The following is a 17,355-nucleotide window of genomic DNA, read 5'->3' as shown; positions in this document are numbered from 1 at the left end:
GACCAATTCGTAGATTTTAATTTCAGAATTGGATACTTCAGTCGACTGGTTTGAATTGTCAATATGTTTACTCTGTATAAATTAAAAAATTTAAACTTAATACTATCCATTATTCAATATTAAGTATGTTGAGGTTTGTGTTGGAAGCAAAATTTAATTAATCAATTAAGCTTTCATTTAAATGATTTCGTTCTGAGAAAGAACAGACAAGCAATACAAATAAACTATAGTAAAATCATCTCACAGTAAAATCATATGTCTCTTAATAGTTAATAGTTAAAAATTTCTGTAACTTCAGAAAGTATTCCCTCAGTAATCTTTTCATTCCTTCTTAAACCAGACTGGTCAATTAATCTAGATTCTTTTATTAAAATTTAATTACACTGAAATATGAGACCAAGCAGGTCTTTATGAATGTATTTTTAATGATATTGCTTGCATAAAAATTCACTCGTGGCTTAATCTGATCTATATCAAAGTAATTTGATATAAAATATTTTAATTAATATAAATAATGTAATAAACCTAAGCAGTAAACATACATTTATATATATATATATACAATCTATCTCTATTTTACATAACTAAAGAATGTGTTTTTGAATCTTTGATTTGTGCTAAAAGTTCTATTCAGTATATATCAGTTATAAAGTGATAAAAAATATATATAGTCTTAAGTTAATTAAAGTAATTCCATAATTTTTATCATGGTTAAAATAATTTATACATTCAAGTCTGAAATATTAATCAGAAAAATTGTAGTCATTAAAATAAAATAATATAATATGGTTCATAAAATAATATGGTTCATGGTGGTCATGAAGTATAGCAGCAAATAACTTTTCAACCATTAACCATAGAAAAATTAAATTTAGCAAATATTTATACTTGAAAACAATCTACTTTTTTCTGTATCAGAACAATGGACTCTAAACACTCACAGAGCTTCCATGGTGGGGGGGGGGGGACAACACAAAGATTTTAAATGGAAAGAGTAAAGTTTGACACCATTTTAAAGGACATTAAAAAAAAAGTTTAACAATCTTTGGGCTATGGTGACCCTAACCAAAATGGTGACTAATGTTTTTACAGCTAGTTTCAAAAGTGGTTTAAAGTACCTATTAACTTAGTTTAAAACAATACTTTAAAATAATTTCTCAATAGTCAATCAAACACTAAAAAATTTTAATTTAAGCAAATGCTCTTGCCTCAAGACAATCTACTTTTTGTACAAGACCTCTTTTACTTGGAGTTTACTATAGGCAACTTTTGAGACAAGTGTGAAAAATATTACATGGCTATCAATTTAGTTGTTAGATTTGATTTTTATTTACATCAAAATTTTAACTTCTTCTTCCCCCTTAAAATGATTTATCACAATTGTGTTCTTTCTATTCAAACTTTATGAGTTGCTCTCCATGATGGCTTGAAAGTGCAGTGGCTCATACCAAAAACATTTTTTTGAGATAGTAGCATTTGCTAAATTTCATTTTTATGTTTTTAACTGTTGAACATTTATTTAAGATTCCCAAACTCTATTAACCCTGTATATAAAAGTTATAAAATATTATTTTATACCATAATATAAGTTTGAAAAACAAACAAGTGAAATTTTAATTATATTGATAAAAAAAAAATAGGACAAGGTATTACTATAGCAATTGTTTCAAGTGATATTGGTGTTGGTAAACTTTTCATTATTTCAGGAAATCTTAAAATGTCCCACTGATCCCATAGGCGTTGTCGTCTTAGTGCTCTAGAACAAAAACATAATATGTATGAGGAATAATATGAAATTTTAATTTTTTTAAAAAAAGCTATTACAAAAACGTAATTAATAAGGGCTACTAAATATATTAAATTAATAAGTATAAGAGCTTTTTTATTTTACTTTAATTTTAATTTTTCTAGACTAGTTAGTAGCTTTTACTAGATAAATTAACAAGATTATTTACAATAAATATTATCACATGTATCACACATGGTTGGAATGATTTGCTTCCTAACTTCATATTTAACTGACCCATGATATGTTTCCTTAAAAGAAGTTTTTTATTTCATCTCATCTTCGCAAAAAAAAATCTTGACGATGGTGATCAGAGATATGACTTAAAATTACGTTAATTATTTATTTAAAGTAACGTGAATGGTATTAAGGAACTTTAAATTCATATTGTAACATAAACTAATAACTACTGAATGAAATTTTAAAATGATATGATCTTAAATTTTGTACGTTAAATGTAGAAAAAAAATTGTATTAAATTTTGTATGTTAGGGTGGATTTAAAGCATTTAATGCAAACAAATAGTTATGTAAAAAATTGGTTATAAATGTAAAAAAAAAATACGCTGTGAAAAATGTACTGAAGTACATGGATATCATTTTAAGCAACTCTTGTAAGATTTTAAAAAAATGTAATAATAAATTTTACTATGTATAACAAATTTATTGTTGATTTAATAGACAAGTATTAATTTTCTAAGCATTTGGAACAGCTGGTATTAATACTCGTACAATTGTATAAACTAAAGAATCACTTACCAACACCTTTCAAATATATTTCCAAGTTCTTTCGTAGTTGCTACTCCATATTAGGAACTTCTTATAAGATTTTAATTCAAAATTCATATGTATAAGATATGCGGCTCCTTTGCTTTTTATTCTTTTAACTATATTTAAATTAAAATTGTTATGTTCATAATAGTCGCTCATCAAGAAATAAAAAAATAAATTATATGTCAATAAGATTGTAATGTCTGTCCATTAGATGTTACTTTGTAAGATAATAGTCAGAATGTAACAATTTTAATTTAAATATAATTATACATATGACATGAATTTTGAATAAAAATCTTATAAGAAATCCCTGATGATGGAGTAGCAACTCCGAAAGTACTTGGAAATATATTTGAAAAGTGTTGATAAGTGGAACTTTAATTTATACAATTATACAAGCACAAGTATTGTTTTCAGCTTTTGGAATATTTGATTTCTTGGTCACGTAACTTTTGGGACAACCAATATATCATTTTTTCTCTTTTAAATACAGGTAGAAAAATATAATTTTTGTAAATACCAACAAAAAGAAACATTTTATCTAATATAGTTGGTAATACTGTTTAATATGTAAATAATACAAATTAATTCCATAAGTCACTTTATGAAAATATTAAAGATTAATTTAATAAAAACCAACAACATTTAATGAACAGTATATCATAATATGATTGTTTTATTTTATTATTGACGTGGAATGTAACTAGTCCTAGAAAAGCGCTTTAAAGTTATTCTTTTTATTTATTCATTTGATTTCTATAAATAAAAATAGAAAATATTAACATTATTTCAAGCTGAAGTTTAATATCACACATGCCTATATACTCTCATGTGTGTATGTATACACACATCCATAAGATAAAGATAAATTGACAAATTAGCTTAAAATAAGGTTAAATAAGATTTTTTTTTTGTCTTAGTCATTTGACTGGTTTGATGCAGCTCTCCAAGATTCCCTATCTAGTGCTAGTCATTTCATTTCAGTATACCCTCTACATCCTACATCCCTAACAATTTGTTTTACATATTCCAAACGTGGCCTGCCTACACAATTTTTTCCTTCTACCTGTCCTTCCAATATTAAAGCAACTATTCCAGGATGCCTTAGTATGTGGCCTATAAGTCTGTCTCTTCTTTTAACTATATTTTTCCAAATGCTTCTTTCTTCATCTATTTGCCGCAATACCTCTTCATTTGTCACTTTATCCACCCATCTGATTTTTAACATTCTCCTATAGCACCACATTTCAAAAGCTTCTAATCTTTTCTTCTCAGATACTCCGATTGTCCAAGTTTGACTTACAAAAATCTTTTCCTGACATTTAAATTAATTTTTGATGTAAACAAATTATATTTCGTACTGAAGGCTCATTTAGCTTGTGCTATTCGGCATTTTATATCGCTCCTGCTTCGTCCATCTTTAGTAATTCTACTTCCCAAATAACAAAATTCTTCTACCTCCATAATCTTTTCTCCTCCTATTTTCACATTCAGTGGTCCATCTTTGTTATTTCTACTACATTTCATTACTTTTGTTTTCTTCTTGTTTATTTTCATGCGATAGTTCTTGCGTAGGACTTCATCTATGCCGTTCGTTGTTTCTTCTAAATCCTTTTTACTCTCGGCTAGAATTACTATATCATCAGCAAATCGTAGCATCTTTATCTTTTCACCTTGTACTGTTACTCCGAATCTAAATTGTTCTTTAACATCATTAACTGCTAGTTCCATGTAAAGATTAAAAAGTAACGGAGATAGGGAACATCCTTGTCGGACTCCCTTTCTTATTACGGCTTCTTTCTTATGTTCTTCAATTGTTACTGTTGCTGTTTGGTTCCTGTACATGTTAGCAATTGTTCTTCTATCTCTGTATTTGAACCCTAATTTTTTAAAATGCTGAACATTTTATTCCAGTTTACGTTATCGAATGCCTTTTCTAGGTCTATAAACGCTAAGTATGTTGGTTTGTTTTTCTTTAATCTTCCTTCTACTATTAATCTGAGGCCTAAAATTGCTTCCCTTGTCCCTATACTTTTCCTGAAACCAAATTGGTCTTCTCCTAACACTTCTTCCACTCTCCTCTACCAGTTTGTATAATCTATCAATCGCTTCCTCACCTGCACTGCGCAGTAATTCTACAGGTATTCCGTTTATTCCAGGAGCCTTTCTGCCATTTAAATCTTTTAATGCTCTCTTAAATTCAGATCTCAGTATTGTTTCTCCCATTTCATCCTCCTCAACTTCCTCTTCTTCCTCTATAACACCATTTTCTAATTCATTTCCTCCGTATAACTCTTCAATATATTCCACCCATCTATCGACTTTACCTTTCGTATTATATATTGGTGTACCATCTTTGTTTAACACATTATTAGATTTTAATTTATGTACCCCAAAATTTTCCTTAACTTTCCTGTATGCTCCGTCTATTTTACCAATGTTTATTTCTCTTTCCACTTCTGAACACTTTTCTTTAATCCACTCTTCTTTCGCCAGTTTGCACTTCCTGTTTATAGCATTTCTTAATTGCCGATAGTTCCTTTTACTTTCTTCATCACTATCATTCTTATATTTTCTACGTTCATCCATCAGCTGCAATATATCGTCTGAAACCCAAGGTTTTCTACCAGTTCTCTTTATTCCGCCTAAGTTTGCTTCTGCTGATTTAAGAATTTCCTTTTTAACATTCTCCCATTCTTCTTCTACATTTTCTACCTTATCTTATTTATTCAGACCTCTTGCGATGTCCTCCTCAAAATTCGTTACCTCCTCTTCCTCAAGCTTCTCTAAATTCCACCGATTCATCTGACACCTTTTCTTCAGGTATTTAAACCCCAATCTACATATCATTATCACCAAATTATGGTTGCTATCAATGTCTGCTCCAGGGTAAGTTTTGCAGTCTACGAGTTGATTTCTAAATCTTTGCTTAACCATGATATAATCTATCTGATACCTTGCAGTATCGCCTGGCTTTTCCCAAGTGTATATTCTTGTATTATGATTTTTAAATTGGGTGTTGGCAATTACTAAATTATACTTCGTGCAAAACTCTATAAGTCAGTCCCCTCTTTCATTCCTTTTGCCCAGCCCGTATTCACCCACTATATTTCCTTCCTTGCCTTTTCCAATGCTTGCATTCCAATCTCCAACTATTATTAAATTTTCATCTTCTTTTACGTGTTTAATTGCTTCATCAATCTCTTCGTATACACACTCTACCTCATAAGAGGTAATTAATATAATTACTATAATTAACAGTATAATAAGATAAATAAGACAATTACTATTATTGAAAATTCAAATGCAATAATCAGACTGTAGAAAAGCTTCTGTGAATTACAGAAAATTCACTAATAAATGCTAACATCATTCAGTGTGCAAAATATTGTTTAACTTAATGACTTACAAAAGCCAGTTTTTTAAAGGTAGCATTGGCCAGGTTATTTTGTTCTTATTTCCATTCTTCCCCTTCCAGGATGTTACTCCTGAAAATATTCTAGATTTTGCTGGTCATGGGATGATATAATGAAACTAAACCCAAGAGATTGGATATTCAGTTTTTTCTGTTATCATTCTATTGCTATTTGAAAATTTAATAAATAAACAACTAAACAAAGTTGAGAATAAAAATTCATCTCAAATGTTTATTTAAAAAAAAAAAAGTTCAAAAGTATATTAGCTCAATTTCATGTAAAGCTCATAACTTTGACTGCAACAACTGTATGCATCCATGTTGGTATCATCAATAATACCAATTATAATGTTAAATCTATCAATCAGTAGCCTATAAATTAGGATACATAAAATTTCTCCTCAACTTAAAAAATCCCTTTAAACAATTGTAAGTGAACATATTTAAAATTTAAATTCTTCACCATAAGAAAATAATCTTCAAAAAAGTCTATTAAAAATTATCACAAACCTGCTCATAAATAATTTAAAGATATCTGTACACTGAAAATTATACAGTTTAAAACTTATGAACTGGTGTTTTCTGAAGGTTTATATTTGTAAACTGTGATAAATAATAACAAACTGAAGCTGGAGGTTCTGATTTAATTTTATTTTGAAAGAAAGTTAATGATGAAACAATGTTAATGCAATAAGAAAATGGGGTGTATGAACACTTTCATCAAGTGCACATAAAATCGTACAATTTTTTTTTGATCTTGCTTAGCTCCAAGCATAGAAATGTAAATCTAACTGTATCTTCTACCTCAGTTTATGAGTCAAACCAGTTTCTGTCATTCTTCCTATCTGCATTCATTCCAAGTAAATATTAACAACTTTTAAGATTATAATAATTTCTTTCCTTAATTGTAAGAAGAAATGACGTAATTTCCTTAAATTTTAAATATCCTATATTGTTTAATAAATATGTTAAAAAGTAATATTAAAATTATCTTACTTGTGTAAAATCATAGAATCTCTTGTTAATAATAGTTTTTTAATTTCATAATATGAGCAAAAGAAAATAAGCTTTGGATGAGGTAAATAATTCTCTCTAATCATTAGATTACCAAGTTGATTAAAAGCAATACGGAACGTGTGAATAACAAGTAGCAATGAATTTTTTGTCACTTCTCTTTGTTCAGTTGATTTTTGGCAAAAAGGAAACATAAACTGCAGAGCTTTCCTAAAAGAAAAGAAAAAAGAAATTTTATGTTTCAAAGAAAGATAGCAATCCATAAAGAATTAAAAGTATCGATTCAAAAGGTGGTTTTGATTAAAACAAAATTTTAATAAATATTATATTTTCTATATCTTTTTATCAGAACATAACCAAAATCTATTACCTATATTATTCTATAAAGTAGTCTATAGAAGCAATCTGATTGTTTCATTGTTTTGAAAGCTTTCTAATTCCAGACTTGGCATACTACTGTATTGTTATTTTAAGTATAGTATTCTCTCAACACTGATTCCTAACTTTTGTGATAGCTTGTGCAAAGGTCACTCATTATTAATCTAAACAATTTCATTGTTTTTATAGATTATCAAAAATAGCTAAAGATCTTACTCATAAAATTTGAGGTTCATTTTCTACGTATAAGTTCTATTTGTTTATAAAATAATTTTGCCCAATAATACACTCTTGATTGTATTAAACATTCATTCCTGTATTTGAAGTCTTGAATATAATTCAGAAAGCTTGATCTCCTTGTTCAGGAGAAATTTTATAATTGATTACTGTACAATATTACTTGTACTTGTGCTAGGACATTAAACCAAGAAAATCACGGTGGGAAATAAGAAAATGCACAAAAACATAAAATGTTTATTTAAAAACATAAAATTAGATGGTCATTTGATTTGTTAAACAATCATTATAAAATATAGAGGAAAAACATATATATATATGTATATATAAGATAATCATATATTTTATATATATATTTAATATTATATGAAATATAAATCACTAAAACACAGCAATTAGTTAAATTAAATTTACCATATTAATTTCCAAAAATAAAAAATCGTTAAAGAATATGTTTTAATACAATTTATATAGAATTTAATACCAATGAAAATGCAAAATAACACAAAATCTGGTTATTGGAAATTACTATAGTAAGTTTAACTTATCTAATAACTGTGTTTTGGTGGTTTATATTTTATATAATATTACATTTTATTAACACAATGGTCAAAATGTTAATGAATTATTTGAATACTCAAAAAAAAAAAGTGTATATATATATATATATATATATATATATATATATATATACACACACATAAGGGTCATTCAATAATTAAACAAACAACATTTTTAGTGAAGGAAACACTTAATGCAGGCGATTGAAACTTTTGTTAGTTGGCAACCTTGTGAAGAGTGTTAGTCAGCTGTTCGATTAATATTTACATAAACATAACTTCTAAAGTCTTAGTTATGATGGTATGTTTGCTCAAAGAAAGTACTTTTGAAGAAAAGCATTCCGTGATCTGATTTTTACTTTTGGAAAGTGAACAACCATCACAAATATTCTCTTAGATGAACAAACAATACATGGCAGTAGCTGCATGAACCGTGCAAGTTTTTATGTGTGGGTGGAAAAAGTTTAAAAGTGGCCGTAAATGCGTGACTGACGAGCCCTGCTCCGGGCATCCAGTAACAGTGTCAATCTTGGCATTAGATTCTCATATTGATTCACTTATCCAAGAAAAACAACGACTTACAGTTGAACAAATTGCTGAGAAATGTCAAGTAAGTGTGAGCACATCCTGACTGTAGGGGAAGACACCCCCTCTGTTCCGAGCCCTTATGGGCTTTACCGGAGGGCATCTTCAAAACCTCGGCTTTTGACATATTCCAGTCCACCTCGGTAAAGGATGTCACTGATACAAATGCCACGAGTGACATTCCCATCGGTGTACTACTAATGTAGTGTTGGCACAACTCATTCCATCATTCAAAATAAACTGAACTACTGTAAAACTTGTGCAAGATGCGTTTCTCAGAAAGCATACCGTTCATCACAAAGCCGAGAGATTTTGCATTTGCACCGAACTCAAAAATCATTTCAATAACAAAGGTGAAGCATTTTTGGACAGGATTTTAACTTGTGATGAAACTTGGATACATCATTTTGAGCCAGAGTCCAAGCGTGAAAGCATGCAGTGGAAACACCTTGAATCGCCTGTCCATAAGAAATTCAAAACTCAACCATCGGCTGGTAAGGTCACATTAACCTTCTTTTGGAGTGCCCATGGTCTGATTTTCTGTGATTAATTGGAGGAACAATGCACTATCAACAGTCTATACTATTCAGCCATGACTGAGAATAAAGTCAAGGCCGTGTTGAAGAGGAAATGCCTGGGATGGCAGAGGAAAGGCATGCTTCTGCTGCAAGACAACGCTCGACCTCATACTGATGCTGGAAACTATTGGCAAAGTGGGCTGGTAGCCCCTACCTCATCCTCCATTCAGCTCTGATCTTGCCCCTTTGGATTTTTATTTGTTTGGTTCGATGAAAGAAGCTTTGCGTGGCATCAAGTTCAACGACAGCAAAGAGGTAAAGAAAAAAGTAAAAACCTGGCTTTGAGATCAAGGTAAACAATTCTTTGTTGAGGGGATAAGAAGATTCGTAAAAAGATGGGACAAGTGTAGAGAAGTTGGTGAGGATTACGTGGAAAAGTAGACAGAAAAATTGTATTTATTTAATAAACCATTTTTGTTGTATAGCTATTTTTCTATTTAATTATTGAATGACCCTTGTATATAAATATGTCCTTGCTGTTTGTGGGGCATCCAAGAATCCTCCCAGAATACCTACCGCTTGTTGTAAAAGGCGATTAAAAGGGCAATTGTTCATTGACTATCCAACCTCTTAATCTTGCCATTCCTAATCCTCAAGCTATGGTTGTTGATTATGATGGATGTTACTGAAGTAAAACATTCCAGATTGACCTTCACTCGGATCTGGTCATACTGGAGTACCAGCCACCAAAAAAACAAAGACGCAGCAATTTGTAAATCTATGCTTACAGCTGCTGCTTAGTAAGTAACAAAGTATAATTAAAGAAACTAGAGGAGGAGTTGAGAAATGTTGAATGGAACATATATGGAGTGAGTGAAGTTTGACAGCAAGATGAAAGTTACCAACAGTTATAGTCTCGTAATATGCTTTACCATATGAGATACTCTAATATGAACACATATGTTGTTTGATTTCTGATCAATAAGAATATTAAAGATAGAGTCATTAAAGAGGAGGGTGTATCAGATCATGTGGCTGGACTTGAGCTCCAATTAACAAAATATTACAAATTGCTGATAAGCATATCTATAAACACTGAGTCATGAAGATTAAGAATTTGATGCAATAGGAAGAGATTGGTAGGCACTTTAAAGTGGTTATGGGGGATTTCAATGCAAAAGTGGATGCCGGGCAGCGTGGTGAAATAGGGTGGTGGGCAAATTTGTTTTGGGATTGAGAAATGAAAGAGGTGATGATAGCCTTGTTCAATTTGTTGAATCTTCACATATATATGCATCATGAAACTTTCTTTAAGAAATATTCAATAGATGATGGACATGGAGATGTCCTGATTATGTGAAAAAAAAAAAACAAGATAAATTATGTACTATGCACACTGTCCAGGATACATTTGATACGAGTAGCAACCACAGACTAGTTAGAGCCAAAATTTTCCCAAATGTTCAGCTTGTGAGAAAGAAACGGGAATTATCAACTTAAGACAGCTAAAGGAAAAAAAAATTTAATTTTTTAAAGGAAAATTGTCTGAAGGCACTAAAGCGCTTTTAAAAAAAAGAAGAGAAATGAAGAGACTGAACCAAATGAATGTTATTGAATCTATTGCAGTTTGTAGGACTGTTAGAAAGAAAATTAGAAGATATCAAGAACTATATCGAAAGCTTGTGTGGGCAACTATCAAGAATAAGGAGGTCTACAGAAAGGTTAAACAAAAATAAGGTTAAAAATTTTGTTAGCGAAAAGGCAACCATTTGCTTTAACTGACAATGGTAACAGACTAACAACCAAAAGGGACATACTATATTACACAGGAAAATTCTATGAATTCCTACACAGGGGAAAGACAAACATTTGAAAATACCAATAGGTGAGCAATGTAAACTAGAATTTTTTCCCTGTGAGATTAGATAGGCAATAGGAGATAGAAGAGGGGCAAGGCAACAGAGGTTGGTGGACTGACTGAATATGTTGAAATTGACAGGGAATGAGACATACATCTATCTAACTCGAATCTTTACCAAATGGCTTAAAAGATTGATTTGTTCCAAGGCAATGGAACAAATCATTAATAATTCTCCTACGTAAAAAAGGTAACACCGAAGATATAAAAACATTTTCTCCCAATATATCTTCTTCCAGTTGTGTACAGGCTTCACAAAAGTCATTAATAACTGAATAAGTAGATTAGTGGATCAAACCCAACCAAAAGAGCAAGCTGGCATTCATAGTGAATACAGTACTGCAAATCACATCCAGCTACTACTTAAAATGACAACTAGAATAAAAAAGTACTGTGTGCCTCTTTGCCTAGCATTCATCGATTTTGAAAAGGCACTCAACTCTGTCAACCATTTAGCAGTTATGACAACCCTGCTAACCTTATTTCAAAATACTGAATAATATCTATAAAGAGTTATCAGCCCTTGTTAGTATTTGAGAAAATACAGACAAGTTCAAGATTGAAAAAGGGGTGAAACAAGGTAATTCAATATACTTAAAGATATTTATAGCGATCCTAGAAATGTCATTTAAAAGACTCAACTGGGATGAAAAGCATGTAGAGATCAAAATTAATGGAGAAAAACTCATGAATCTAAGATTCACCAATGACATTGTGCTGTTTGATGAGAATTTGACAGAGTTGCAAATGCTCATGAATGATCTCTTTGTAGTTTGTAAAGAGGTTGGCTCCAGATTAACTACAAAAACAAAGATATGTCATCAATGGGTATCACATGAAGGATAATGAATTGGAAAGTGGTGAAGAATATACCTACTTAGGACAACTCAAAATCAAAATAAATAATTCACTACTTCCAGAAGTTTTATGAGGTATAAAACTAGGACAGAAGAATTTGGGCGTAACTGTTGTTTTTAAAGAAGTATTTGATCAGTGTCTCCTGCCAGGTATGGCTGCCAAACATGGACACTGAGCAATGTAATAAAGTAAAAATTAAGATTAAGAACAGTAAGGAATGGAAAGAAGTATGCTGGGACTGACTAGACTAGATAGAGTGACAGCAGTAACTATTAGATCTATTACAAAATAACAAATATGCTACAGCATAAAAAACATCTTAAGTGGGAGAGGGCAGGTCACACTGCAAGATGAGAAGATGGCTGCTGGACAGCTTTGGTGCTAGACTGATCTCTGAGATATCTGACTCAACCAAGAGGAAGACCTGTAGACCAACAGGATGAGAAAATCAAGGTGACTGCTGGAGACAACTAGAAGTGAAAGGCTTGAGACAGTGGCATGGAGGAAAGTGGAGGCGGAGTTTGTCAGGAAGAATGGTTAACAGGAATGACCAAAAGAGGCTGCATTCACAATGTATTGATATAGCTGCAAATTAAAAAAAAAAATGTATATATTTTTACATAATATTATTTTTAAATATTTAAATAATTCATTAACATACTGAACACTGTATTAATAAAATGTAATACTACATGAAATATAAATCACCAGAACACAGTAATTAGATAAGTTAAACTTATCATATTAATTTACAATAACTAGTTTTTGATCCTGCATATTCAGCTGGTATTAAATTCTATATCTATTACATTAAAACATATTCTTTTATTTGTTATTTTATTGTCTAGCAAAATTGACATGTACGTCATTGTACATCATAATATCCAAAATTTCTAAATATAAAACATAATTTAGAATAAAATGACAAACAATTAAAACAATATGTTTTAATGTAATAGATATAGAATTTAATAACAACTGAAGAGGCAGTATACAGCATAAAGTAGTTGTTGGAAATTAATATGGTAAGTTTAACTTATATAATTACTGTGTTTTGGTGGTTTTTATTTCATATAACATTACATATATATGTATAGAGCATGTTTCAGGATTTGGACATCAAAATAAACAAAAATGTTCATGTGGATAAATCCCCTATCTCACTCATTTTTCCTCCATCTGCCATTCTATGTTTTTTCAATAAATGCATCCGGATAAAAAGTAAGGAAAAAATGCATCTCTATGCTTGTATGTTCTAATGCAAGTGGTTGTCATCGAATTCCTCTAGCTTTATTGGCAAGTCAAAAAACTCAAGAGTTTTTAAACATATAAATCGTGCCTTATTACCAGTGAAATATTTTTTGCAATGGAGTGCTTGGATGATGCAAGACATTTTTAGCCAGTGGTTTTACAACTATTATGTGCCTGAAGTCCAGCGACATCTTAGAGAAAATAATTTACCAGAAAAGGTGTTGCTTGTGGTGAATAACGCTCCTTGCTATCCAATTGACAAAGGTAGAAACACTAGATGGCAATATAATTGCCATATTTCTTCAAGCAAACACAAGCTGTTTATTTCAGCTTATAGACCAAGGGGTCATAGTAAGTATGAGGTGACGTTATAAAAAATTATTAATCCAAGGTATAATTTTCTGCGAAAATGAATTAATAGAAGATTATGAAAACAGAAGTAGAAGATTGGAAACAGTACACCATAAAGGATGCAATATATAATACTGCTGATGCTTACCAAGACATCCTGAAAAAAATGTTGAAGTTGAGCTGGAATAAACTGTGGGTGACCAGCTACCACAACCAGAAACTGAAGAAGAAACTGCAGACAAAAATTTGAAATTGAAAGAAATTTATGACAACAATCCTGCTTTAAATGATGCTTTGAATGAGGAGATAGAACAATGAGAAAAATTAGATGACATAGATTTGGGCTATGAAATATTAAACGATGAAAAAATTGTTAATCATATTAAAAATAAAGAAAATTTGAAGGATGGTGATGAAAATGAAGAATTCTATGATAATCCAGTGAGTAAAATGAGCTGCAAAGAAGTCGTGGAGATGCTGACAAAATGCATTGAATGGTATTCCAATTAAAAAGAAGCACAGGTGGGGAAGTTAATTGCTATGCGACAAGTTTGTCAATTTGCATTAGAAAAAGAAAGGAACATTAAAGTGCAAAGAAAAATTATGGATTTCTTTGGAAAGTAAAATAAAAGTAAATATGTAAACATTAATTTAAATTCAGTAACTTTTAGGTTATAGGTTTTATTGATAGAAGTGCTTAAATAACAAAACATAAGCCTACAATGTTCTGTAGTTACTGTGTGTTAATCTTTAACTTAAATTATAATGTTGTATGTATAGTGATTTTTTTAAATACAGTACAGTTTATAGGTAGGTAATTTTTATAAAAGATTGTGTTAGTGAATGGTTTACTTATGTAAGTATATTACATGTTGCTGCTTAATAAAATACTAAATGTTCAGTAGAATACAGTAGTTAAATTTCATCAGTTTGCAGTCTTTTTATGAAAAGTGCAAGTCCCTCATGGGAGGTGGGTAATAACGGTTAGGCATAAAACGGTATAAAAATTAATGCTATATTGATAGCATTAATTTTTATATAACCCTACTTTTGTTGCATCATTTAGTAATTCATCATTTTCATTAATTCATCACCCCCCTCGGTTTCAAAGGTGACAAATTATCAGTGTCCTACTGTATTTCAATAACTATTTAGACAAACTTCATTATTTAAATTAAAAAAATTTAAAAAGCAAATGCTTATATTAATATGGATTATGAGTTTAAATAAGACTTATTATATTTTAAAGAATCTAAATGGTGAAGTAGTTTCTGAAATATGTAAATTTAAAAAAAATTATATCACTCCATTTATTGTTAATTCACTACAAAATTTAAAGAACTACATGAAAATGTGTGAATATTTTATAAAAAGAGAGAAAATTGTAGGGTAAAACTTTGCATTTTACAATGTTTCATTGAAAATATGTGACATGTACCTATCATTCTTGTTTACTTTAATATAATTTGAAAATATACAAACATTGAAATTAATTTTAAAAACATTTTCAATGAACATGAGAGCTTCTAATTGTATTTATTTAACAATAATAAAGAAAGAAAAGACAAATCTCTATAAAATGAATATTTATTAAAGATAACTTTAAATCTTACTTAAATATTGTGTATTACCAAGTAAAAGACTTTTTCGGAGTTTTTAGTTGATTAATAACATCGACATTGTCAGAGATAATTTTCTCTTGCTTTCTATTACAACCTTTAACTATATTCTGAATATTTTCTAGTAATGGTGTTGAATTTAATCCCCATGTTTCTGTAAAGAAGTCCAGCTACAACAAAAACAAGAAAAGAACTGTATTTGTTTAGAAAATATAAAATGATAAACAAATAAATAGAAAACTTTTGGATGAAAATTATGAATATTAATTTTATGAAAAAAATGTATTATCTACACTGATAATTAATTATGTGAATTACTAATTGTTAATAAATTTAAATCTATGCTAAAGAAAATATGATGAAGTTAAATACTTTTCCTAAAAAAAAGAAAATGTAATAAAATAATTTTGAGACAAGTACACTAAAATTATTTTGATGTCTCATATAGCAAGGATATTGAAAACTAAACAAAAACGATCAAAAAAATTAAAAGCACCATAAATACTGTTACAAAATACTTAATTACATATTTTATAAAATCTTACCTCACAAACACTACGATGACCATGAAATATAAGAAACTTTGCTAAAAGATGTGATGCTTCAGGACAATGAACTTTAAGCCAATGTTTTGCAAGATTTGGAGGCATGTTACAGAATTCTTCTTTGTTCTTAGAATCTGATATTTTATTTGCTATTTCCTAAAAAAATATATATTCTTAGATTTTCACTATTATATCACTAATCTTATAAAAATATTAAATAAAAAAATAGTTTCATTTTTATTTCCTTGTAAGAAGTACAAGGAAGAATTGTAACCTTAAAAAATTCAGTTTTCAGATTTCAACAGAAATATCTGTTTTGACTATCCCTGATCCATTTTGACTATTTCGGTATGATGTCTGTATGTCTGTACATACATATGTGCATATGTATGTACATATACATATATGCATAACTCAAACACAATTAACCAAAGGATGTTGAAATTTTGGATTTAGAACTGTTGTAACATCTAATTATGCACCTCCCCTTTTGATTGCAATTGACTGGACCAAAAGTGTCCAAATAGCCCAAAATTTAAATAAATTGGATTTTAAACTTTTTCTTAACTGCAGTAGTAAGCCCTCATTGAGAGCTTTTCAATGATATTCATTAGTGATACTTATTCTCATTGGTTTCAGAGTTATAGCCAAATAAAGTTTTAATTAATGAACTATTTGGATCTTACAAGGGGAAGGTACATCGGTTCAAATCTGACTTCATTTCCTTTTTTTTATCTTTTTTTTAAATTTAAATGTACTGGTTTATTAATAATAATTAACCTCTGATTATACAAAACATTTACAATAAATAATAATTCAATAATAACAATAAAAAAATCAGAAATTATTAGTGAAATAAGATTTTATGTACTTTTAAAAATGTATACATGCAATTTAATGGATGTACAAGGAAGTCATGTGGTGTCCACATCATATATTTATGATTAAGGCAAAATTAAACTGAAGGTTAATCTTTACTTCAATCTTTTATTTTAGTAAATAATTAGTCCAACCCTTTAAACTATTAGTAGGCACAAACAAGCAATATTTTTTATTAACTTGATATAATGATATTAACTTCAAGAAATAATTTGAGAATTACAAACTTATTACATTTCTAAGTATGTATTATTATTATATTGTAAAAATTTGGAAAAGTAAGCTTATCATGGTAGATTCTTTTTAGATGGACAATTTTTATACCTGCTATTCATTTACTTTTATACCTTAACCTACTTGGATACCTAAAAATAATTTGGTACTGTTTAGGTCATTTACTACCACTCATAACAAACCAACTATGTCCCATATCATTATCAGTAACAGTTTTGGCTTATTTCATAAAGTACAATGGCCATTAAGAAATGTTCTCAGCCTGACAAAGAAAACAATTTTTCAGTTTTTTTTTTCCTTCAATGTAGTAATCTTGTAGTTCATAGATTTAGACCAACGATTTTCCAAATTTTTAATCCCGTCAGTATAATGCAATTTGTTCAATTCTGCAAAATAAGCAGCTGTCTCACCTTTGACCAATCAGTTGAAGTAAA

At 29.6% G+C, this 17,355-nt stretch overlaps 1 protein-coding gene across 3 annotated transcripts in view; it reads right to left on the bottom strand.

The window, feature by feature from the left end:
- LOC142321401 (rifampicin phosphotransferase-like) overlaps positions 1 to 17,355 on the bottom strand; it is an 82,060-nt gene that overhangs the window by 8,830 nt on the left and 55,875 nt on the right. For 2 of the 3 annotated variants that reach the window (XM_075359445.1, XM_075359444.1), the window contains 4 exons: positions 15,809 to 15,964; positions 15,276 to 15,433; positions 6,971 to 7,198; positions 1,654 to 1,756 (listed from right to left, as the gene is read on the bottom strand). In XM_075359445.1, the coding sequence (XP_075215560.1) occupies positions 1,654 to 1,756; positions 6,971 to 7,198; positions 15,276 to 15,433; positions 15,809 to 15,964 (645 nt within the window). Of the gene's footprint in view, positions 1 to 1,653; positions 1,757 to 6,970; positions 7,199 to 15,257; positions 15,434 to 15,808; positions 15,965 to 17,355 lie in introns of those variants that run through there. The other variant, XM_075359446.1, reaches the window with a different exon arrangement.

The sequence above is a fragment of the Lycorma delicatula genome, chromosome 3 (assembly GCF_047948215.1).
Source record: "Lycorma delicatula isolate Av1 chromosome 3, ASM4794821v1, whole genome shotgun sequence".
Taxonomy (NCBI): domain Eukaryota; kingdom Metazoa; phylum Arthropoda; class Insecta; order Hemiptera; family Fulgoridae; genus Lycorma; species Lycorma delicatula.
The sequence above is the reverse complement of the archived record's forward strand: the minus strand, read 5'-3'. Positions and strand labels throughout refer to the sequence as shown.